The sequence below is a fragment of the Saccostrea cucullata genome, unplaced genomic scaffold (genome assembly GCF_032062105.1).
Source record: "Saccostrea cucullata isolate Sc308-1 unplaced genomic scaffold, CSIRO_AGI_Scuc_v1 ctg2293, whole genome shotgun sequence".
NCBI classification, from domain to species: domain Eukaryota; kingdom Metazoa; phylum Mollusca; class Bivalvia; order Ostreida; family Ostreidae; genus Saccostrea; species Saccostrea cuccullata.
The window spans coordinates 1-25,790 of record NW_026925499.1 but is presented as its reverse complement, the minus strand read 5'-3'; the positions used below and the strand labels follow the sequence as shown (position 1 = coordinate 25,790).

The window sequence follows — 25,790 nt, the reverse complement described above, 5'->3', positions numbered from 1 at the left end:
CTCAGGGCTTTATAAGGCAAATTAAAAAAAATTATTGCAGTTGTTCACAACTTTCCACAGAAATTGTTTACTTCTATATGAACAATTCCATATAACACAATGAACCATTTCATTACTTTACTATTACAATAAGGCATCAAAAGCTCATAAATACCACAAGATACCTTTAAAACTCCATATTGTTCGCATATATCATTGCATAAAAGATTTATTTAATGTGATAAATTAAACAGTCATCACTAATCGTGGGCACATTGGGTCTTTGAACACTCACCCTGGTGGAGCAGTCTGTCAAGCTTTCTTGTGACCCAGAAGCCAACAACTGATCCTCAGGGATTGGCAATGACCTTGAAATGACAGATGTAATCAACTGTAATCATTAAACACAAACTTTTAAGTCAATTCTACTGTAAAACTGGGTTAAAACTTTATTATTAGAAAATCTTGTTTATAAAGAACTTTTTACAAATTCCTTAGAAGACTTTACATCAAGTTCCTTGTACCTTTATCATCTCAATTATAAGGAAGGAAAATTAAGAGTCTTGCTGACTTTCTTACAATCAAGTTTTACTGAAGTCTGCGAGAAAACCATGCAAAACTGTACAAATCAAAGGTTGTCATATCTTAATGAAATTTGGTGGGTAGTTAGACTTCATAATATTTTTATTCAAAAAAAAGCCCCCAAAAAATTCCCTTCATTCAACATGGCAGCTGTAGGCCGTGCCACCTCCTTTCTGCACATTTTAGTGCAAATACACTTAAAAATTTTAAGCAAAATGGTAAAAATCATATTTAATTCATTGTACTCAAAATCAAATTTGCATTTATTTTAAGGTACTTTTAAGTAACATTAGACTATGTTCTTTCAAAATTGATATTGTCATAATCAAATATCATATGCAACATATCAGAGGGCAGACAACTCTTGAAAATTGGCACAATGCCAATTTTTAAAAATTGTCAAAAGTATTACAAATATAATGCCAAAAATCTTCCAAGACCAATCTTTGAAATTAAAATTTTTGATTTTATTGTACAAATAGAACTCTATACATTACCTTTGCAAAATATTAAGCTTGGGAACTAATAATTTCTTGACATATAGGAATTTACAAATTGCCAATTTGTCGAAAAAAAATTGCTCAAACTCAAATGGGTTACATATTGAATGTAAAGATATATAACTATTGAAAATATTCTGTAAATCTATTGCTATGTTCATTTCCATAATTACTAAATCATCTGTTTGTTTGGTGTTGAACTTATGAAGGTAGAAACTTTTGAAAAGCATTATATCACTACATGTATTTGGATGCCTCATCTGTTTGTAAATTTTTTCAACTGATGACAAAACAAGATGCTAATTAAGACACTAAGAAAACTATGTATTTTTATAGTCTGTCCTCCATGATTTTCCCCCTAGTTTATTTCATTATTACATGTTTCAAATTTGTTTTTCTTTTTTTTCTCCTCCTTTTCATATTCTGATTATGTATATCATAAACTTGTACCTCTGATCTGAATTTATATGTTGTAAATATTCTTCATTGTCCTCATGCACCATGTATTTGAAATGGTGAGTGAAAAAATGAACTTGAACTTGAATGGGGCCAGGTGCCTTAAACAAAATATCAAATGTATATTTTGAGAAAAAAAAAAATATCTGTTGTTAAAAGGACTTTTAAAGTAAAACTGCATTAATTTCCTATACAATTGTACTTGTTAGGAAAATTTTTGTAACTGTTAATTACCGCATAGTACATTTTTTTTTATATACTTTTTAATGAATACAGATAATGTAGGTTGTCCCCCTCCCTCACACTAAAATTGCTTCCTATGGGCCTGCCATTTGCTTATTCAAGCTAAGTTGTTGTTTCTTTCTTACATTCAAATATCTTAAAATAAGCTAAAGTTTTCCCATTTTCATAGTGCAATAATGCTCCAAAACAACTCCCTAGGTGAAGAAAAAAAAATGATCATACTTGACTTTCTTCTTTAAATTAAATGTTGACTCACCACTCACCTGTCACTTTTTACCCAATAATACTAAAGAGTTCCAACAAGGGGAGATAACAATTTATTTCCAGTAAATTGGTAACATGGGGCTAAAATAAGCAAAGGAAAGTTATATGAAGTATCCAAATCAGTTATTCCTATTCTAAAAATATATTAGATTAAGAATTTTCTATTTTTCATTTAAATATCATAGAAATAATCCATAAATATAATAATAGACTGTTAATTAAAATATGTGAAATTGTAGCCAAGTATGGTATTTCAAAGTTAATTTACAACATGTAGATATTATTTCCCAAGCTCAATATTTTAATACAAAATACACCTTAAATCATTCTTAAAGTAACAATTAATTTAATTTAACTTTAAACTTGGTCTTGAGAGTAAAGAGCAGCTAAAAATGGCTAAAAATCATACTCATTGATCTACGATCTATAAATAGATGTATAACCAGAAGTCTCTGTCGAGACTGAAGCTCTACTGGTTTGTACTTATAGCAAAGGAAGAGAAAAGTACTTAAGCAGTTGGAAATTGAAACTTTTCAACAGCAATAAATAGAATAATGATCCTGGATTAAGTCTCTTTATCTTCTTAGTGCAGTCTACTTGCATGCCACATTTATATTATAATCAGACTAAAATTGTATTTGGAGTAGCATTTTGAAAGAATTTCACAGAAATTTCTATGTTTAGTAACCACGGCAACACCGTTCATCGAAATCAAAAACCAATACTCAGAATTATGTATCTTAGTGTAGTCTACTTGTGTGCCAAGTTACTGTAGAAGTACATTTTTCCGCGTGGTATTAATTTACGCTATGTACGCGGTCACAGATAATCCGCGGAAATTTGTCCAAGCGTACTTAATATAAATGTAAGGCATATAGTGACAGTCAAGAAAATCCGCGTAATTTTCTACCCGCAGATTAAACAGAAATTGAGATTCCGCGGAATTATGACCCCGCGGAAAAAAGTACGTCTACAGTATATTGAAATCAGACCAAAACTGTAGAAGGAGTAGCATTTTAAAAGAATTTCACAGAAATTTTTATTTTTAGTAACAACGGTAACGCCGTTCATTGAAATTAAAAACCGATACACAGAATTGTGTATCTTAGTGTAGTCTACTTGTGTGCCAAGTTGTATTGAAATCAGACTAAAACTGTAGGAGGAGTAGCATTTTGAAAGAATTTCACAGAAATTTCTATTTTTAGTAACCACTGCAACACCGTTCATCGAAATCAAAAACCAATATACAGAATTATATATCTTAGTGTAGTCTACTTGTGTGCCAAGTTATATTGAAATCAGACTAAAACTGTAGAAGGAGTAGCATTTTGAAGGAATTTCACAGAAATTTCTATCTTTAGTAACCACGGCAACACCGTTCATCGAAATCAAAAACTGATACACAGAATTATGTATCTTATTGTAGTCTACTTGTGTGCCAAGTTATATTGAAATCAGACTAAAACTGTAGAAGGAGTAGCATTTTGAAAGAATTTCACAGAAATTTCTATTTTCAGTAACCACGGCAACACCGTTCATCGAAATCAAAAACCGATATACAGAATTATGTATCTTAGTGTAGTCTACTTGTGTGCCAAGTTATATTGAAATCAGACTAAAACTGTAGGAGGAGTAGCATTTTGAAAGAATTTCACAGAAATTTCTATTTTTAGTAACCACAGCAACACCTTTCATCGAAATCAAAAACAGATAAACAGAATTGTGTATCTTAGTGTAGTCTACTTGTGTGCCAAGTTATATTGAAATCAGACTAAAACTGTAGGAGGAGTAGCATTTTGAAAAATTGTTTACAGACAGACAGACGGACAGACAGACAGACAGACGGACGGACGACGGATGCATTACTATCGCATAAGCTCTTCTGGTCTCTGACCAGTAGAGCTAAAAATTAAAACATTCATTTGAATTAAGTTTTTCCTCATTAATTGTGTAAATTGGACCAAGACTTCGAAAATATAACAAAATTTGAAAATAAATTGATGACAGAATGTAACTTTTTGAATGGATCATGATTTGTACAGACTTTCCATTGAATTTTGTGTGATTTTCGACAAATATGCAAATGAGCTGTTACTAAAAATAAATGCAGGGTTCAACATTTTTTTGTGGCAATTCTGACTTCTACCTTTATGTAGAAAATTTTAAGCCACTAAAAACTCCCAAAGTTGCAATCTTCCATTTGGACGATTTTTTAAAATTTTGCATGGTTTTCTCTCAGACTGACTCTAAACAAAGATTTCTTCGCAGATTATATAAATTTTAAATTATATCAATATTTCAAATAAAATCTAATTTCCTAGAACATAAACCTTTAAATTTAAGTTGAAAGGATGAAACAAATATTCTTTATATGCAATAAACTGACACACAAATTAACCAATGCTCTTTTCTAGTCTGCCTACCTGTCTCGGGTGCTATTGGCGTACCCCTTGCTGACTATTGACTAGTGACTATTGAGGCTGCCACCCGTCTCCTGTACTACTGACGTACCCCTTGCTGACTATTGAGGCTGCCTGCCTGTGTCCCGTACTATTGGGGTACCCTTTGCTGACTAGTTCACTACTGAGTCTGCCTACCTGTTTCCAGTACTATTGGGGTACCCTTTGCTGACTAGTTCACTATTGAGGTTACCTACCTGTCTCCTGTACTATTGGCGTACCCCTTGCTGACTAGTTCACTATTGAGGCTACCTACCTGTCTCCGGTGCTATTGGCGTACCCCTTGCTGACTAGTTCACTATTGAGGCTGCCTACCTGTCTCCTGTTCTATTGGCGTACCCCTTGCTGACTACTACTGAGGTTGCCTACCTGTCCCCTGTACTACTGGCGTACCCCTTGCTGACTAGTTCACTATTGAGGCTACCTACCTGTCTCCGGTGCTATTGGCGTACCCCTTGCTGACTAGTTCACTATTGAGGCTGCCTACCTGTCTCCTGTACTATTGGTGTACCCCTTGCTGACTAGTTCACTATTGAGGCTACCTACCTGTCTCCGGTACTATTGGCGTACCCCTTGCTGACTAGTTCACTGTTGAGGCTGCCTACCTGTCTCCTGTACTATTGGCGTACCCCTTGCTGACTAGTTCACTATTGAGGTTGCCTACCTGTCTCTGGTGCTATTGGCGTACCCTTTGCTGACTAGTTCACTATTGAGGCTTCCTACCTGTAGGCTTCCTACCTGTCTCCTGTACTATTGGCGTACCCCTTGCTGACTAGTTCAAGATTGCGGTTGCTTACCTGTCTCTGGTGCTATTGGCGTACCCCTTGCTGACTAGTTCACTATTGAGGTTACCTACCTGTCTCCGGTGCTATTGGCGTACCCCTTGCTGACTAGTTCACTACTGAGTCTGCCTACCTGTCTCCTGTGCTATTGGCATACCCCTTGCTGACTAGTTCACTATTGAGGCTGTACTGGGGTTTATCCTCATCAAAGTCATTCATCAGAACAACAGAGTACACCTTGTTATCTGTCACCTCTAAGGAAAAAATAAAAATTTGATCTTGAGCCAAGAGATGAAAAAGATATGTGAAATCAACTCCCTGGTTCCTCTGCTCCCTCCCCCTTTTAAAACTGAATTTTTTATGAATTTATCACATTAAGAGTTTCATACAAATTTTCACATCTATGCAAATATTAAAATACAAATGAAACTCAACCTGCAATTCTGACTGTGAGTTTGTTTAGATATACTTTCGTTGTCCACCACTGCTTGGCCTGTAAGTTATAAAAAACAAAACATATCAAAACTACATGCCTGGAAAATGTACAATGAAACGATGTAAGTGAAAATAGTTAATTTTTACGTTAAAATCTGTTGTGTTTATATTGTAAATGCACTGTCATAAGTGAAATTAATTAAAAGGTAGACTCTACTTGCACTATAAAAGTGACATTTAGGTAACTTACACTATCACTCCAAGATTTGGAATCTTTAGGTTCCACATCAACAAGTCTGCACTTTACTGCCTGTAAATCAATAACTGCAAATTTTTTACCTTGAACAGTGACACTATCATTTTTATAAGTACAAGGAAAGAAGATCAGTTTGCTCTTGACAACACATTTGCATGCATATACATCCCCCCCCCCCCCCCCAACTATACATTAATACAAATATGTGAATGTTTTCCAACATTTATAAATTCCATTTTCTCAGCAAGACTTTTAAAGCAACAACTTATACAAAAAGTCAAGAACAATTGGAAAATTGGAATCCTTACATTTCTCAAATTCCTGAATTACAACAAACAAAAGACAGAATAGGAATGTTTAATATATGTACTCTCTCAAATTCCTGAATTACAGCAAACAAAAGATAGAATAGGAATGTTTTATATATGTACTCTCTCAAATTCCTGAATTACAACAAACAAAAAATAGAATAGCAATGTTTAATATATGTACTCTCTCAAATTCCTGAATTACAACAAACAAAAGATAGAATAGCAATGTTTAATATATGTACTCTCTCAAATTCCTGAATTACAACAAACAAAAGATAGAATAGCAATGTTTAATATATGTACTCTCTCAAATTTCTGAATAACAACAAACAAAAGACCCAGTGGGAATGCTTGATATCTCTATCCTCTCTGACTGACCTGTGCTGGTAGAATGAGGAACTCATCCAGAAGTATTCTTAGTCGACTGTAATGAACTCTCTCTCTGTTACCAAAGTCTACGTAAAACACATCCACGTGCTTACGACCAGGCAAGTTTGTGATGAGGGCCCGGTAAAACACCTTGTCCAGGGAATATTGACAGCTGCACACCATGTCTGTTCAAAGGGAATCAAATGTAGAGAGAAAATTTTATATTCATAAATATTTATTACTTTTAAGACTATACACCATCTCTTTGCTTCTATCAGAAGGTGCAATCAAAGTCTGGTTGCAAACAAAAGTTCAATATATGACTTGGAACATTTAAATATACTTATTAAAATCATATTACTTTTGTCATAATATTGATATTAACAAGCATCAACTTTGCTTCAAAAACAGTACACAGTCATGTACAGTTTTACATAAAACCTGAAAATGAATACATGTATCAATTACATGCCTTTTTACTAAGCTCTTAAGAAATACATCAAGCACAGTGACAGACCTTTTTTGGGACAGTATATGCTCCACAGATCCATAGAGTTTTCCTTGGAGTAGACCTTTTGCATTTTGTTCATCATTTCAGCAAAGTAAGTGGACACATCTCCTAACTGTATAAAAGTAACATATGGTTACCATAAGACAGTCACTAACTTTGTAAACACTTCCAACTGATTCAATGGTTTACATCTCATTCCTTATAGAAATTTCATCTAATATGCTGAATCATGTTTGAACAAAAACATATGTTTTGAAATATTTGAGTCAGTTTTTAAGTTAACAGTAGTGTCTTATCAGTGAGAACTTAACTTGGTATTAACACAGAACAAAATATTTTTTGAGGAATCATCTTTGTTTATCGAGTAACCTAAATGTACTGGTTTCCATGTAGGCAATATTTTTCATCACTTATATTAAATATTTCTATAAGGTATAATATGCTTCTGTGCTAAATGAACCTGCATTGTGAATCAATGTTTATACGGATGTAAATTCATAGGTAAAGGTTACCCACAAAATCCCTTAACCAATTCCCAACAGAGATGATTCAACAGTAAAATGACTAGGCAAAATATTTTTGATTAAATAAGAACTGAAATGTTGAAGACAAAATTTAACAAAGACAATTGAACTTTTAACAGTGAACAAACTTTCTCTCCAGAACTAGAAATATATTGCAGTTAAACAATAGCTGCAGTACGATTATATTCATGCACACAAAAGTTTCACTGTTTATTTTTTTTTTTTTTAGCCAGGAAATCACTTCACGTATATACTCGCCTATAAGTCGGTCCGCTTAGGTAATTAATAAGCTTATATTTCAGGCAATTGACCCCATTAATACCATTCCGTTTTAAGGGGTATGCAAGGTGAAACACATAGATTAACGTGATAACTGTTAGTCATTTTATTAAAAACATAAATTAAAGACAATAAAATACTAATTAAACCATAAAATCGTGGACAAAGAGATCGTTTTTTGAAAACGAAAGTAGAAAACTAAAATTTAGCTATGATGTTTATCGGTACCTATAATAAAAAATATTTCTAAGTGCATGAAATTTTTTTGAAAAAATATAAGGCAAACACAAAGATTTTATTATGCTTGAATGTGCACGAGGTATTGTCCTCCGCTTCTCCCAAAAGCAAGGTTTTATTAAAGAATACACAAGTTTGACCATTCAAAATAAAAGTTTTAAAAAAAATAATTAAAAATTCTTTTCAATTCCACAATCAATTTTGTAAATTTAAAAATTTTAAAATTTCTAATATATATAAAAAATCTCAAAAAAGTTTAAACACAACACACGAAAAACCTGGCGACCTTTTTTTAGCCTTTGAAAAAATGATTTAAAAGTTGTAAAATTTTCGATGTTTTGACACCTTTAAATTAAATGTACCATAGAAAAAATATGATTTTAAAAATAAATACCCCATATCTTAAGTATAAAAAGGCACCTATTTTAGCAGAAATATTTCAATTTTGGAAAGAAAAACATTATTTTTTGTGTTAAATTAATTTTTAATGTAATGATAAGACGCTGTCAATATTATAAATTTAAAAAAAGATCATTTCATAATCATTTAATTTCAGACAAAATGTCCGTAACTTAAAAGCTCTTGAAAATTGATCGCATGAGGGTGCCAAATCCCCCATGGGGATTTTCAAAAGTTGGCATGTATGAGGTAAAGGTTACCCACAAAACCCCTTAACACCAATTCCAAACAGAGATGATTCAACAGTAAAATGACTAGGCAAAATATTTTTGATTAAATAAGAACTGAAATGTTGAAAACAAAATTTAACAAAATCTCATAATTTGTTTTTTAACATATATTTATCAAATTTCTCTCCATATTACTAAAATATATTGCAGTTAAACAATAGCTGCAGTACGATCAACATGAACAAAAGTAAATTCAGTGCTCTCCATTTTTTTTGTTTTTTTTTTTGAGAAAATTACTACATGTGCATAAAAATAAGAATCAAACAGAAGCAAAGAAAGTTTGTTCACTGTTCAAGACAGTTACATGCAAAACAAATAAATCCAGAACAAACAAGTCAATTTTTATTTTTCCAGAGTCTCCAAAACACATTCTCACCTTCCCAGGACACATGCACTGAAATTTGTAGACAACATGAAGCCATTACAGATACATTCCAAAACACATACAAAACAACAAAAACTCCTAAAACGACAAATGACTTATCATCTACTGTACATGTAATTCATGCTGTTAACTGGTCATTAAGTACTGACCTCTTGTATGTAGAAGTTGTGGGGGTCTGTTACGCTGGTCACGATCACATTAAATATCTCCCCCTCATAGTGAGGCTCGGGTTTTATGTACTGTCTCATCACAGCTGGCTTTCCTGTTAAGAATTAAAAATAAGAATTAAAGTAACTTAAAAATGAAAGAGATTCACCTACTTTAAAACATAACAAACAAAAAATGATACCATTTTAAATTTCATCAATTCCGCAAGTAACTGTTGGCTGCATAAAGTAGAAATTAGAATCAGACATATGCATCATCTGCCATCAAAAAAATATTTGACTTGATGAATATATACACAATTGACAAACTGTGTGTCCTGAAATACATGCATTAGCATCTGTTGTCTGTAACTTTTGGTCTTACCTGTAAAACATGTATGACCATCTGATGTACATGAACTTTCGGTCTCACCTGTAATGTTCCCAGAATCTGGGGTAACAAACTGAGCAAACTCCAGGAAGACGAGAGCGTCACGTATGGAGACAGGGACCTCGTTTTTCGTCATGTCCAGTGCTGGTTTGCTGAGGTCGACATGTAGTACGTTGTTGACCTCTCGTATCACCGTCATGTACAGAGTTTTGTTCTCCGTCATTTTACAGAACTGTTGAATAGCCTCCTTGGACCAACCTCCCTAAAAAAATAAATTCAATCAATATTTACATTTCAAATTATTTGTATTTCTTTTGTATGCAAATCTCAGGGTACAATGAATATTCTAAAAAATAATGACATTTCAAATTATTTGTATTCCTTTTGTATGAAAATCTCAGGGTAACTTGAAAAAGATCCTCCTTTTTCAATATGTAAAATGAATATTCTAACAAATGATCATACATGAAGTTAACTTGTTAAATTTATACTGAATTCAATTTGACAATATACACAGTATATAAATGATTGTGCGTCATTCTAACAGTCCATACTCACAGTATCAGGAGGAATGATGTCAAACAAGCTACACTCCACCATAAACTCAGGATGGTTCTGAAATCGAGTTTGCATTCTCCTCACTCTGGTTATAGTAAAAAAAAGTAAACTTTATCAGTATAATGGTTTCAATAATATCTTTTTCAGCTCCATTATATTTCAATACTGGTTGACTACTATTTCTTAAACATTTTTATTCTTCCACTTAAAGAAGGACAAATATTTTAAGGAAAGTAGCCAGCCAGGAATTTTGTTTTTGAAAAATTCCATCCCACACTTCTGTACCTTTCCAGTCCCACAATCTCTGAGTTTCCATAGTCGATATATAGGACCTCCAGCTGCATGTTATTGACGTTGTTTTTCCCGATGATTTGTTTGACACGGCCTCTGTACCAGTCCTCATCTTGTGTGTACTTCACAATCACCAAGTCACCTACACAAACAAGCACTCAGTAACAAGACTCATATCTACAACTTATAATACATGTACAATGTATATATATCAAAAATTACTGCATGCAATTGCTAGAGAACAAGAGATGTTTGTAGAACACTTATGCCCCCCTTCCCCAAATTGGAATTTTTCGAAGTGCAAGGGGTTTAATTCTATCAAAAATGGCACGATCGTACCCAAAACAAAACTTGACCTAGATATTCAGCTGATTAATCTGTATACGAAATTTCATTTCAATATGTTCAACCTCTGCAAAGAAAATGAACGGAAACTGCAAATAATTGGAATTGGAATTTTTATCTAAGTCCAAGGGGCATAACTCTGACAAAATGGCAAGATCGTACCCAAAACAAACTTGACCTAGACATTCATAGATAAATCTGTATACCAAATTTCATTTCAATATGTGCAACAGTTGTGAAGAAAATGAACAAAAACTAAATGGACCGACATACCGACCGACAGACAGCAGCAAAGCAATATGCCCTCCCTTCTTCGAAGGAGGGCATAAATATAGCATTCCTCAATTAACTTAACAGCTACATACTGTGCTAGGAAGATAACAGCAATATTTATGTACACTGTATATTTCCATCAAGATTTTTTAGAGTGAAACAACTATTCTCAAGGAGATTCTCCTGTTTTCTACAGATTTATAAAAATGAGACACATTTCACCATGCCTGACTTGAGCGAGGTATTTTTCTCATTAGATATGCGAACTGACCTGGTTTGACCTCCATAGGTATTTCATTGGCCCCGCTGGTATTGGCCCATGAGTTGATTTGTTTGGAGAGCTTCCTCAGACTCGGCTGATCCTCCTTGAGTTGAACCATGAACTTGCAAGGATTGATGATGTGTGTCACCGACACAAATTCATTTTTTCCTGAAAATTGATGCACAAGGGTTACTACTCCACATTGATAAAAAAAAATTACGTAGTACTTCTCCTCAAACAAGCAAACAATTTATTCATTGACATACTCGTACACTGCCTAACATTCACAAATTATCTATTAGCAACCCAAAACAAGAAACAGCACCTCTGATTGTTTATAATCATCATCTTTAAAAACTTTTCCTGAATAAAGTTGTTCTCTTTCAAGTGTCTATTATTATTCATTTAGGACTGTTAACAAATAACAAATTCAGACATTATTCAACTTTACTTAACAACAAAATAAGTCTTGAAAATTTCTAGACAAAAATAACGCTACCCTCAAGTCAACACTGCATGTGCAAATCTATATTAAATGTCAAATCAGCCCTGATGAGATAATTACCTCTGATCCTACACCTGGGAGCTGACAGCTGTTGCCCTGCCTGTGGATACGACCCTGGACCAGACTCCCGTGACCTCCGGCGACCTGTCTCTACCCCGCCCACAACAGAACAGTTCTCCTCATCTGCAAAGTATAACTCTGCTATAAAACAGAAAATATTGTCAGTCATTTTATCCCATTACCTCAAATTTTGTAGTGATACCTGTTTACTTCTTTATTTACTGTAAACAAACTTTTATTTGAGTGCAAGATATATCCGCAAGTTCCGCGACCTATTTCAATTAGCGAATATTAATCGCAGCAAACCATTCAGTTTGTTAAGCATTTGTACAGATGTTCCCATTAGTTGTGGAACTTTATTGTCCTGGATTGATATTAAACTGAGGACTCCCGAATAAAAGATGACACGAATAATAGTTGGTTTACAGTATATGGTTTTTTTTTGTTTAAATTGTTAACAATAATCTATGCTTGGAAGCTTATTATTACATTGAAATATGTTATAAAGCATATTGTTAATTCATAAATGAAGCAAAGTCTGTATTTAACTCACTCAATTTGACACAAGTTAGTCTACTTTAAACCCATTAGGCCATATAAAATTAATCTTTAGATTCTCATCCCCGCCCGCCCCTCTCAAAATGTCCCGCCCCGATGTTTTTTATTTTGATTTTTGGGTATTTTCATGTATTTTTATTCAGTAAGAATTTGGGTCAAAGTATAAGAGTTATCTCCCGTCTGTATTAAAAGTCGCGTGTCGCTATTTATAGCAAAAACGCCATGTGAAGAATGGAGAAAAATCGGCAATAAAAGCAGCTTAAATGTGTAAGGAAAAGATAATTTGTCAGTATAGAGAAAGCAGAGAAGAAAAAATAGCATAAACACATAGTTATAGATACCATCACTGGCAGGAGCAAGTATGTAGAGAGATTGTAACTAAGTAAAAATAGACGAGGAAAATGACACCTGGTCAAGTTATATATAACGATCTCCAGCTGTGTGACTTTGCTTTGAAATAAAAAAAAAATCTACAACATCGTAGACAGACTTAAGAGAAGGCCTAGATTTTTCAGTAGAATAATTATTAGAACATTTATATAGATTTTGCAAAATACTGTCACGCATACACAATTTATTAGTACCCCCACCCCATTTTGTTCAGGGTGTGCCGTATAATGTGTACTTGATAATTTGTTAATTAACAATAAATATCTAATTTTTAAAGCAAAAATTTTCTTTAAATATTTAAAAGAATATGAAAAGAATTAAATCTATTCATATTGGCAGTAAGGTAATGAAAAAAAATGTGTACGGGGCGTCCATTGTTTGGTTGATACTTAGGCCTGTATATAAATTAACAATTATAAAACATAGGTAATCAAAGATTACGAAGCTCACCTCGACGAATGTTATCAGTTTAAGTAATGCAAATCCTACATCATATTTTCTTAATATTAAGTGTTCATCCCAACAACAATATTCTTGCAAGTTGTGCTTAACCCTCTACATGGCATATATACATTTCTATGCGTTTAGTGTGAAAAACATGTATTGTGTAAACAAATATTCATAACTGTTAAAACTGCAGATATCAAAGACTTCAAGTTCATTCGGATTGATCTGTTCCCAAAACTTTAACCTGGTCTCTTGTATGGAAAATATAGGTCAGATCCAGCATCCCAAGCAAGTCTGATAGTGTCCATCCTCAGATGCATCATCCATGCAAGTTTGGTTTAGCTAGCGCTAATAGTTACTTGGGAATGAAAATGTAGGTCAGATCCAGCATCCGAAGCAAGTCTGGTAGTGTCCATCCTAAGATACATCATCCATGCAAGTTTGGTTTAGCTAGGGCTTACAGTTACTTGGGAATGAAAATAAAGGTCAGATCCAGCATCCGAAGCAAGTCTGGTAGTGTCCATCCCTAGATACATCCTCTATGCAAGTTTGGTCCAAATAGGGCTCACAGTTACTTGGGAATGAAAATGTAGGTCAGATCCAGCATCCGAAGCAAGTCTGGTAGTGTCCATCCTTAGATGCATCATCCATGCAAGTTTGGTTCAGGTAGGGCTTATAGTCACTTGGGAATGAAAATAAAGGTCAGATCCAGCATCCGAAGCAAGTCTGGTAGTGTCCATCCCTAGATGCATCATCCATGCAAGTTTGGTTCACGAAGGGATAATAGATAGTTCGGAATGAAAATGTAGGTCAGATCCAGCATCCGAAGCAAGTCTGGTAGTGTCCATCCTTAGATGCATCATCCATGCAAGTTTGGTTCAGGTAGGGCTTATAGTTACTTGGGAATGAAAATGTAGGTCAGATCCAGCATCCGAAGCAAGTCTGGTAGTGTCCATCCCTAGATGCATCATCCATGCAAGTTTGGTCCAAATAGGGCTTATAGTTCCTGTGGAATGGACCTGCTCTAAAAACTTTAACCTGGTCACTCATCTAGACAATGTAGGTCAGATCCAGCATCCGAAGCAAGTCTGGTAGTGTTCATCCCTAAAATGCATCAACCATGCAAGTTTGGTTCAGGTAGGGCTTATAATTCCTTGAGAATAGACCTGCTCCAAAAACTTTAACCTGGTCACTCATCTGGAAAATGTAGGTCAGATCCAGCATCCGAAGCAAGTCTGGTAGTGTCCATCCTTAGATGCATCATCCATGCAAGTTTGGTTCAGGTAGGGCTTATAGTCACTTGGGAATGAAAATAAAGGTCAGATCCAGCATCCGAAGCAAGTCTGGTAGTGTCCATCCCTAGATGCATCATCCATGCAAGTTTGGTTCAGGTAGGGCTTATAGTTACTTAGGAATGAAAATGTAGGTCAGATCCAGCATCCGAAGCAAGTCTGGTAGTGTCCATCCTTAGATGCATCATCCATGCAAGTTTGGTTCAGGTAGGGCTTATAGTTACTTGGGAATGAAAATGTAGGTCAGATCCAGCATCCGAAGCAAGTCTGGTAGTGTCCATCCCTAGATGCATCATCCATGCAAGTTTGGTCCAAATAGGGCTTATAGTTCCTGTGGAATGGACCTGCTCTAAAAACTTTAACCTGGTCACTCATCTAGACAATGTAGGTCAGATCCAGCATCCGAAGCAAGTCTGGTAGTGTTCATCCCTAAAATGCATCAACCATGCAAGTTTGGTTCAGGTAGGGCTTATAATTCCTTGAGAATAGACCTGCTCCAAAAACTTTAACCTGGTCACTCATCTGGAAAATGTAGGTCAGATCCAGCATCCGAAGCAAGTCTGGTAGTGTACATTCCTAGATGCATCATCCACGCAAGTTTGGTCTGGGTAGGGCTTATAGTTACTTGGGAATGGACTTGCTCCAAAAACTTTAACCTGCTCCAAAAACTTTAACCTGGTCACTCATCTAGAAAATGTAGGTCAGATCCAGCATCCGAAGCAAGTCTGGTAGTGTACATCCCTAGATGCATCATCCATGCAAGTTTGGTTCAGATAGGGCTTATAGTTACTTGGGAATGGACTTGCTCCTAAAACTTTAGCCTGGGACGCCGACGCTAACGCCGACGCCAACGCCGGGGGTATAGCATAAGCTCATCTCGACTTCGTCGAGGTGAGCTAAAAATAAAGAATAAAATCCGCCCACCCGCCCCAATTTCTTAGCAAATTAGGATGAGAATCTAAAGATTAATTTTACCTGGCCTTATGATGGAAGAACAGTTATCTAACATGTCAAACATGTCTTTCTCTCCCTCCCTCTCATTCTCTGATAGTCTTTTTTTAACCTTGTCTAATAAGTTGTTTTGTTGTTGTTGTTTTTTTTTTTTTTGCATATTCAATACAAACATTCACCATTGGCTTTTTAGCACCTTTGGCAGAAATTTAAAGCAGTTTCTAATAAATCTATTACATTACTGAATGTCATGCATAAATACAATCAGTAATTATGAGAAGCACTTATTGTACATGTACACACTAAATAAAAAACATTTACAGTTTGCAACTTTACATAAATAATTATTAATCTCATAAAAAAAATTAACATACTGTAGGTGTACTTTTCTTTATGGGGTCATAATTCCATGGAATCTCAATTTCAGTTTAATCCGTGTGTAAAAAATTACGTGGATTTCTCAGACTGGCATTATATGCCTTGCAATTATATTAAGTACGCTTTGTCAAATTTCCGCGGAAAATTTGTGACTGCGTACATGGCGTAAATTAATACCACGTGGAAAAAAGTACTTCTACAGTTATCAAATAAATCAAACCATGAGAACTCGAAACTCATTCTGAAATGAGCGATATCTATTTATAGCTGACCTTCAATGATGACCTCCTCTGACTCCTGGGAGTAGGGCGTGGACACCACACTGACAGTGTCTACAGGGGTACGACTTCCTACGCTGTCGTCATCATTCATTATCTCCGCAGGCATCTCAGCTAAAGTGTGCCATGTAGCTCTAGAAACAGAGAGTTGTAAAATTTATTAGTTACTTAATTTGGAGCTTACCTTCTCCGTCAGAACATTTTTTAATATAAATTTTGCCATCTTTTTCTTCATGGTTACTTTTACCTGACTTGACTTTTCCCTGCTATTTTTCCATGACTGAGAATGGAGGTTGCAAAGGAATCATCTTCAATGAAACTGCAATGAAATCATGAACTATATGTAAATGTGCATAATCATTTATCCCGCTTCAGACAAATTTGTCGATTACTGATTGGATAAAAGCTAATCACATGACGCCCTGAAATTTTCCGTATTACGTCTCCGTTTCCATATTACGTCTCCGTCGAGGCGTAATATGAAAATCGGGCACGCGATTCCGTTCGAAGCGTTGTTATTGTAAATAAAAATGGCGGCTAAGAAACCGTTAACGTAGGTAGTTTAGTTAAATTTCTTGTTACCGTAACGATATTTTATGTTGATTGTTATTGGATTAAAACTAGTATTTTCATAATATGCACAAATATTTTTTTTTATATTGAAAAAGGTCTTCAGCGGGATAAATTCGTTACACAGTCAGTTAGTGACCTAATACGGATTCATACAGGGTGAGAAATGGAAATCCGTATTGGGACTCGGCTTCACCTCGCCCAATACGGATTTCCATTTCACACCCTGTATGAATCCGTATTAGGGCACTAACTGACTGTGTAACTAATAATATACAGTAAAATTTGTTTAGTACAAACACGGATATTGAGAATTCACGGATAGAGCGAAGTTATCTTGTATTCCCAGCTAAATAAATCTGGTGAATTTCTTATCCATATAACGAATTAAAGATATAGCAAAGTAATATCTTAGGTCCCAGTAACTTCGTTTTTTACTGTATTTACCAAAGTTTCTAGGCTCTAAAATTTGTGAGTTAATAAAAAATAAAAACAACACATTTTTTACCATAGATAAAAGTGCTTTACATTCATACACTAATATCAGTAAAGTATTAAGGACACAGCTTAAATATTAATAGGCAACTTGTCATGACCAGCATTCCCACCTGATTTTTTCAGTTGTCTCTGTTTCCTTGGGTAGAATGATACAGGGAATCTCTTTGGCTTGATTTAAGCGATCCAGAATCTGTTTAGCATTCAACGTTACTTCATTATTATTGTTCAACACTCTTTGAGCAGCTGCAACATAAAGAAAGCAATTATATACAGTTAAACATGCTTATAATGAATTGACTTTAACAGCAAAGTGATTTTCAGTCCTCCACTTTAAATATATTGTAAACTTAACGGATGGAACAAATTACGCTTATAAAGAAGCAAATTTGTCTGCCCCTGGAACTTTGTTATAAGCTTGTTTTGCTATACATCTCTTTTGTAATATAACATGTAATGACACTGAGAAAAGACAGTACTGAAATTAATGAAGCTTGTCTTCTTTGAAAGAAACTTTATTTTAATGCAAACTTACCTTTTCATAGCATGCTAAAGTCACACAACTTAATTGGCAAATACTTATGCTTATGTGACTTGTGATCATATTGCTAACCTCTAATGGCCACCTCCAACTTCATTCTCTCATCCTGCATCTGCTGTCTCTGTTGAAAACAAATGGCAACATAATGATTTTCTTCTAATATCAGATGCTTAAATCTATCATGTGTTATTCAATTCTTGGTACAGACTAATTAAAAACATTTTTTTTTCATCTCAAGCATAAAAGTTGCCTTGCTATGGACTGTACAGTTAGGTTCAGGAAGGAACCCACATGGCATCTATTTTCCATAATAAATCCTACTAAATATGGCTGAGATTTTGATTGTCTCCAATTTATACGTCTACCAGAAATTAAATACTCTGTTTCTTGTTTGTGATGATATTATCTATACCAGATTTTCCAGAGGTTCTACTCCTTCTCTGTATGCAGCAAACACTTCGTCAATCAGCTGTTTCTCTCTGAAATACATGCACACTCTATGTACAACTCGTTAATATGATTATCCAATCAATATGAAATTTTATCCCGCTTCAGACAAATTTGTCGATTACTGATTGGATAAAAGTTCATCACGTGACGCCCTGAAATTTTCCGTATTACGTCTCCGTCGAGGCGTAATATGAAAATCGGGCACGCGATTCCGTTCGAAGCGTTGTTATTGTAAATAAAAATGGCGGCTAAGAAACGGTTTACGTAGGTAGTTTAGTTACATTTCTTGTTACCGTAACGACATTTTATGTTGATTTTTATTGGATTAAAACTTAATATTTTCACAATATGCACAAATATTTTTTTTATATTGAAAAAGGTCTTCAGCGGGATAAATTCGTTACACAGTCAGTGACCTAATACGGATTCATACAGGGTGTGAAATGGAAATCCGTATTGGGACTCGGCTTCGCCTCGCCCAATCCGGATTTCCATTTCACACCCTGTATGAATCCGTATTAGGTCACTAACTGACTGTGTAACTAATAATACATGTATAGACATGAGTAAAATCATAAAATTATATACATGTATTTTCATTAATTTTGTAAATTAATGTTTAAAAGCAAACAATATCAAAATAAGCACATTTGTTCAGACATAATATGCAATTATTGATCTCTGAGTATAAGAAGATATTAAATACATAAAACCATTCATACCTGGCCTGGAGAAGTCCATGTAATTCTTGGAAGTGTTCTCTGATCTCATATATCACAGCAGCTGTCTCCACTTTTGTATCAGGGAAAAAATCTGTCACTGTCTGTAAAACAACAAATAAGACATGCCTACACATATACAATGTACTGGTTTTAAAACTTTGATCTCTTCCAGTTTAATTTATATGGGTATCCATACAAAGAACACAGAAGGAGAGATTTTGAAGTATGATATGAAATAGGAATGGTCATTAATAGAAAACTACATAAGAAAGGTTTAGCTAAATACTTAAAATTTCTATTGTGTAGGTTTTTTCATTTATCAATAAAACAGAAATAAAAATTACCTTGTCAACTTTAATCAATTTTCTTACAACTTTGTTGGCAAGATGCAAAGCTGGCTCCATTTCAGAGAAAACTGTTTTGTTCTGTAAATATGAAGACACTGGCTAACTTCCTCAAACAATACATAACTTCATTTCATTAAGCAGCACCTACAGAAAGCCTTAACCCTTTACAACTTACAGAATTGCTATGCAACATACATTGAATCCTCGCGTCATAGAAATATTACTTTACCATTTCCCCGCAAGCACTTTATAGCGGGGTACAAATTTCTCTAAAGACTTTAGTAAAGTTTAGCGTAAATAATATTCTGAAATAATATTTTAAATAGAAAATAACTTTTCTTATTTTTTGAGATTCAAGCAAGTATAAATAGGTTGGAATTTGGCAATAAATTGAAGATTAAATGAACTTTTTAAAGTGCGTGAAAATGCGTGATTGCGGGGAAACGGTAAATGCATGAATTTGCGTTAGAAATAGGAAATGGTATATGCGTTAAAATGCGTGACTGCGGGGAAGGGTGTTAAAGAAAGAGTTTTTGAATTTGCTTTCTTCATTTAAACTAACTAGAACCAACTAAGACACTATCAATAAATATATATTTCAATCAGTTCAAAAATTTATAAGAGATTCTGGTAGATTTGATTAATTATCGCAGCTTAACACTTAAACTCTAGACACTAGTAGGTATATATATTTATCATGTGTAAAGAATGTATATTTTAAACAAACATGTTTATATATCAATATCATTTTTCCTTTTTTTTCCTAATTTATAAACATAGACAGTTGTACTGTAGCATTTTATGGTGAGAACCTTGTAAGTTGTCAGAACTTGTGTTCAAACTATTTGTATAGTATTTATACAATAAAATATGTTCAAACCAACTAAGACACGAGATACCTTTTCTTCCATAGATGTAATGACATGATCCTTGTGATTCCCAAATATCACACACTTGGAGCAGATTGGCATTTTGTCATCTTCACAATAATATTCCAGTTCTCTCCCTTCATGCAGTGGACAATCCTGAGTTAACTCCCCTTTTAAACTGCAAAAGCAATATGTAAACCATTTATACTGTCTACATTATAGAGTGCCCTGTTGGTAGATATTTTATATATTCATACCAATATATGCTACTTAATAATTTGCACTAATACCTATTTAAAATTATACATTATACAGAAAACATTATCATATTAACTCACTTATAAAAAAGATTACATCTTAAATACTTTTGGTGAAACATTTTTATGGAATATTTTATAAATTCAAAAGAGTACTCGAGAACTTTATATACCTGTCCTCACTTTCCATTGGAAGTGCTTGGTGCTGTTTTAAAGTATTGGACTTAGAATGGACCTACAGGAGATTTACAATAAAGTGCCGCGCCACAGCATGATACGCCCGTCAAAAAAAATACAATTTTCTTGAACATTTTAGTGTGCAAGAAAATCACGTCAACCTTGATTCCAAGATTTCCATGATTTTTCCATTCCTTCAAATATTTATCCATTTCCTGTTATCTAGGCATTAATTATAATAAATATTACATCATTAATAGATTTCTATGCTGGTTGTGTTAGACCTTGTCAAATGCCCATCATATTAAACAATATCAAATTAGTCTTAACATCTTAATCTATACCAAATTAATTTTGAAAAGAAAAGGCCTGGCCATCAAATGACATATGCTATAAACTGACCAGCACTTCTTTTGTCTAATCCCCAAAGGATACAGATAAGCCGCTTGATCAGCTAGCCTTCCTACATTGAACTCATTAATTAATCTTTAACTGGATGCTTGTCTACTCATTACTACCAAGAGATGAATGGGTCTGCACTATCTACCATAAATTTTTTTCTAAACATATAAAATATTCAACGATTTTTTTTGGTTGAGATTTAATTTCCTACAGGTATTAATATGTAATTCATATGGAAATGCTGATTCCACCCCACCCCTTAAAATTAGTTTTTAAATTAATAATATTATATAATGTCAGATTAGTCTATTATGCAATATCAAATTAGTTTTAATTACTTTTCATCAAATTCATTTTAAAGCCAACAAGAGCTATTTTTAATCCAACAGGCTTACCCATCTGCCCAATACCCAAGGGATGTAGATAACACTGATGTTCTATCAGTTAGATCCTCACACTCAAAACTCATTAATTTCTCTCTAATTTGACATGCAATTTTCTGTTATCGAAATTTTTCTTGACCAGTGCTCGATAATTACACTCAAGGGAGAGGTAGGATTTCTCTAACATACATTATATTTGTTATAGATTGCTGTCAAGTATATGCTTAAAAAAATAAGTATTTTCTTGATTTAACACTTTTTTAATAGGGAGAGAGCAATACTCTTACATTATTTGGGATGCTTAAATGAATAGTAAAAAGACACATTTTTTTTTTAATTTCACTTAAATTAAAGGTCACAGTGACCTTGAAATAGGTCGCAACACACCTTCTACCTAAGATGCATAAACTGGCCAAGTTTGATGATTGTTAGTCTTATAGTTTTCTAGTTATGGGCCGGAAAGGATTTTTCCATATTTGGCTATAACTTCTTAATAAAAGGTCAGAGCGACCTACTTTTTGTGCGCGACACACCTTCTACCCAAGATGCATCAGATGACAAAGTTTGATAATCCTAGGCCTAATAGTATTAAAGTTATGAGCCGGAAACGAAAAAGCTAACAGACAGACGGACGGACACGAAGCCTATAACATATCCCGTCGTAAGACGGGCGTATAAAAACATGTAAATTGTATACATCAATGTATTTATCATTACAACTAATGACATTTTTCTGGACCATTAAACTGGATGCAGATTGAATCTTTCTTACACATGTAATTTAATGCAACATCTAGATGTACATGCAAACTGAACCTTTTCTGTTTATTTTGATGTATTTCCCTTACTTGTACCTTTTCAAAGCATCCATGACACATGATGACATCACACTTGTCACATCGACACATCGCTAATCTCCGAAAACACTCTCGGCACATTTTTTCCCTCTCTGCAAAAAGATGTATAGCCATAAAGTAATGGTTTAAAATAAGACAGTTCATCCAAAACAGATTCAACCAAAATTATTCTCACTTTTTTGCTAATCGTTTTCCCTTTTTCTGAAGTTGTTTTAGAATAAAGCAATACAGATGTGTGAACTCAAAACACATTGTATCAATGAGTTTTAAAATGGGAAAATTGAATTTAAGTTGAGCCTGATTTATTGAGCTACCTCCTTTATCTGGGGCAGTCCTGAACCCAGTGTTCTGTACCATTCCTGCTGGGGATAACTTCTCAAGTTCTCTGGAGCAATAAAAGCCACAAGTAAAATAAGAAAAAGAAAATATCTTCAACCAAACCATTTTAATATCATACTAAGGATATTTTCTATGAGGCTTTAAAGTTCTGTTAAAAGTTTATACTGTCAAAAGTTAGAAAGCCTCCCAATACAGTGTTTTCCCTAAGAACCGGCTACCGGCCAAATTGAACGCTTCAATTGACAAACATAGGTAATCAGAGATTACAGAGCTCACCTCAATGAATGTTGTCTTTAAGTAAGGCAAAGTCACACAATTAACCAACAAAAAGTGTACATACAAAAATGCAAAATTTATGCAATTTTGATTTGATACTTTGGAATAGACCTATATAAAAACTTCAAACTAGTTCTCCATCATGAAAACGTAATTAAAATCCAGCATCTGAAGCAAGTTTGAGAGTGTTTATCCCTTGATGCATGATTTGTGCAAGTTTGGTTTATATAAGCCTTATAGTTTCTTGGTAATAGACCTGCACCCATAACTTTTAAAAAGGTCCATTATCTGGAAAATGTATATCGAATTCAGCATCTGAATCAAGTCCATTAGTGTGCATCCTAAGATGTATCATCCATGCAAGTTTGCTCAACATAGAGCTCAAAGTTACTTGGAAATGAAACCTGTATAAAAAAACTCACCTTTTCACTAATCCAGAAAATGTAGGTCAGATTCAGCATCTGAAGCCAGCCTGGTAGAATGCACCCTTAGATGTACCATCCATGCAAGTTTGGTCATTATAGGGCTCAAAGTTACTTGGAAATGAATCCTACACCAAAAACTTTAACCTGTTCATTCGTCCAGAAAATGTAGGCCAGATTCAGCATCCGAAGCAAGTCTGGTAGTATGCATCCTAAGATGTACCATCCATGCAAGTTTGGTCATTATAGTGCTCATAGTAACTTGGAAATGAAACCTGCACCAAAAACTTTAACCTGTTCACTCAACCAGAAAATGTAGGTAAGATTCAGCATCCGAAGCAAGTCTGGTAGTATGCATCCTAAGATGTACCATCCATGCAAGTTTGGTCATTATCTAGGGCTCATCGTAACTTGGAAATGAAACTTGCACCAAAAACTTTCAGCTATTTCCTCAACCGGAAAATGTAGGTCAGATTCAGCATCCAAAGCAAGTCTGGTAGTATGCATCCTAAGATGTACCATCCATGCAAGTTTGGTCATTATAGGGCTCATAGTATCTTGGAAATGAAACCTGCACCCAAAACTTTAACCTGTTCACTCAACCAGAAAATGTAGGTCAGATTCAGCATCCGAAGCAAGTCTGGTAGTATGCATCCTTAGATGTATCATCATCCATGCAAGTTTGGTCACTATAGTGCTAATAGTTACTTGGAAATGAGACCTGCACCAAAAACATAAAGCTGTTCACTCATTCGTAAAATGTAGGTCAGATTCAGCATCCGAAGCAAGTCTAGTAGTGTGCATCCTAAGATGTACCATCCATGCAAGTTTGGTCAACATAGGGCTTATAGTTACTCGGAAATGAGACCTACACCAAAAACTGCACCAAAAATGTTAACCTGCTCCAAAAACATTAACCTGGTTATTTCTTTGCTGAAATTGCAGCATCTGAAACTTTGACTGGTACAATGAAACACACTAAAAACATCTTCCATGCATGTCTAATCAATATAGGACATAGAAGTACTTAAAAAGAAAACTGCTCCAAAAAACTTAACCTTAACCCGGGACACCGACGCCGACGCTGAGGGTATTACATAAGCTCCCCCAACTTCGTTGAGGTGAGCTAAAAATGCAGCTTTGAAATAAAAATTTGTTGTAAGGTCCTAAGTGATTTTGTTCGTAGACCTCAGCCCCTAGCCTATTACAACTGATCTCTAACCTTTTACTTTGAAATAAGGGGAAAACACTACAATATATTGGAGAAAAAAATACTTTATATTGGGAAAATTAATACTGTAGGAAAGTTCAAGACTAATAAACTGAATCATTTATTGTATTAATTTCTATTCATCACAAAAGGGTAACTTATTTTTTCAAATTCAAATGCAAAGTTCAGTAAAGATTGAGACTTACTGATTGAGCAGCGCCCTCTGTTGACACAACATCCATCCTGTTACATAGACATCTGGCCACAGATTCTTAACACTGGCTTCTCCCTGTGGTAATTGTGTCACTGCCTGAAACATATTACAATCCATAATATCAATTCACTGCTAAACTCTAATTTATTTACAGCTAAACCCTGGTCTATACATGTAAAACTTGAATTTATTACATACCTTGGATATTTCAAAGTAAATTAAAATTGAAATCTTTCTATTTTTACTCTAAGTATTATCTCTTGAAAATCTTTCTTTCAGCTCAATTTATTAACAAGTTCAAGATTATGAGGTTTGAGTTCCTGTGTCTAGCTTACAATACAGATGTTTGTATTGTTCTGTACAAATTGTCAAATTCAACAAACTTTCAATGTTTTATATCATACATTAAAATCAATTTTCAATCATGCCTATCAGTGTGATACATTGAATTTGACCAAGAAAAGCATCAAAGTTTTTTTCTGAAACTAACCTTGCATGTTGGACATGACACCGAGGTCTTTGTCTCTCTGGCCATCTTAGTCAGACATCCCTCACAGAAAGTGTGACCACAGTCCAGTATTAGAGGATTTCTGTGTTGCCGATTGTGTTCTTTAAGTAAAATAAAACGGATTCATATACAGGTTACCTTCATTACCTTGACATTGGCAGGACTATTCGAAAATGTTGGCATATCAAGAATAAAACTTGTCTTCCAAATTTTATCGTATAGCACAAAGACAAGTACATGGCTTCAATAAACAGCAGTTTGTGTATTTCAGCAATTCCTTTATATTCATTACAAAATCTAAGGAGTTATAAATAAAAAAAATCTTATTGGTCAAATGTGTTAATTCTCCAGAGGGAAAGCATTCT

At 34.3% G+C, this 25,790-nt stretch overlaps 1 protein-coding gene across 1 annotated transcript in view; it reads right to left on the bottom strand.

Annotated features, from left to right (window-relative positions):
• LOC134269018 (RING finger protein 17-like) overlaps positions 1-25,526 on the bottom strand; it is a gene marked incomplete at its 5' end in the record, with an annotated part of 70,469 nt that extends 44,943 nt beyond the window's left edge. The window contains 26 exons of the mRNA XM_062751242.1: positions 275-347; positions 5,399-5,519; positions 5,701-5,758; positions 5,951-6,010; positions 6,646-6,821; positions 7,154-7,259; positions 9,253-9,270; positions 9,411-9,523; positions 9,841-10,060; positions 10,357-10,441; positions 10,642-10,789; positions 11,537-11,695; positions 12,093-12,233; positions 16,381-16,520; positions 16,634-16,705; positions 17,565-17,697; positions 18,065-18,113; positions 18,405-18,471; positions 19,165-19,265; positions 19,509-19,589; positions 20,411-20,558; positions 20,811-20,872; positions 22,454-22,548; positions 22,771-22,841; positions 24,910-25,013; positions 25,408-25,526. Coding sequence (XP_062607226.1) covers positions 275-347; positions 5,399-5,519; positions 5,701-5,758; positions 5,951-6,010; positions 6,646-6,821; positions 7,154-7,259; positions 9,253-9,270; positions 9,411-9,523; positions 9,841-10,060; positions 10,357-10,441; positions 10,642-10,789; positions 11,537-11,695; positions 12,093-12,233; positions 16,381-16,520; positions 16,634-16,705; positions 17,565-17,697; positions 18,065-18,113; positions 18,405-18,471; positions 19,165-19,265; positions 19,509-19,589; positions 20,411-20,558; positions 20,811-20,872; positions 22,454-22,548; positions 22,771-22,841; positions 24,910-25,013; positions 25,408-25,526 — 2,720 coding nt within the window. The remainder of the gene's footprint in view (positions 1-274; positions 348-5,398; positions 5,520-5,700; positions 5,759-5,950; positions 6,011-6,645; positions 6,822-7,153; positions 7,260-9,252; positions 9,271-9,410; positions 9,524-9,840; positions 10,061-10,356; positions 10,442-10,641; positions 10,790-11,536; positions 11,696-12,092; positions 12,234-16,380; positions 16,521-16,633; positions 16,706-17,564; positions 17,698-18,064; positions 18,114-18,404; positions 18,472-19,164; positions 19,266-19,508; positions 19,590-20,410; positions 20,559-20,810; positions 20,873-22,453; positions 22,549-22,770; positions 22,842-24,909; positions 25,014-25,407) is intronic.
• Positions 25,527-25,790: the final 264 nt, after the last annotated feature.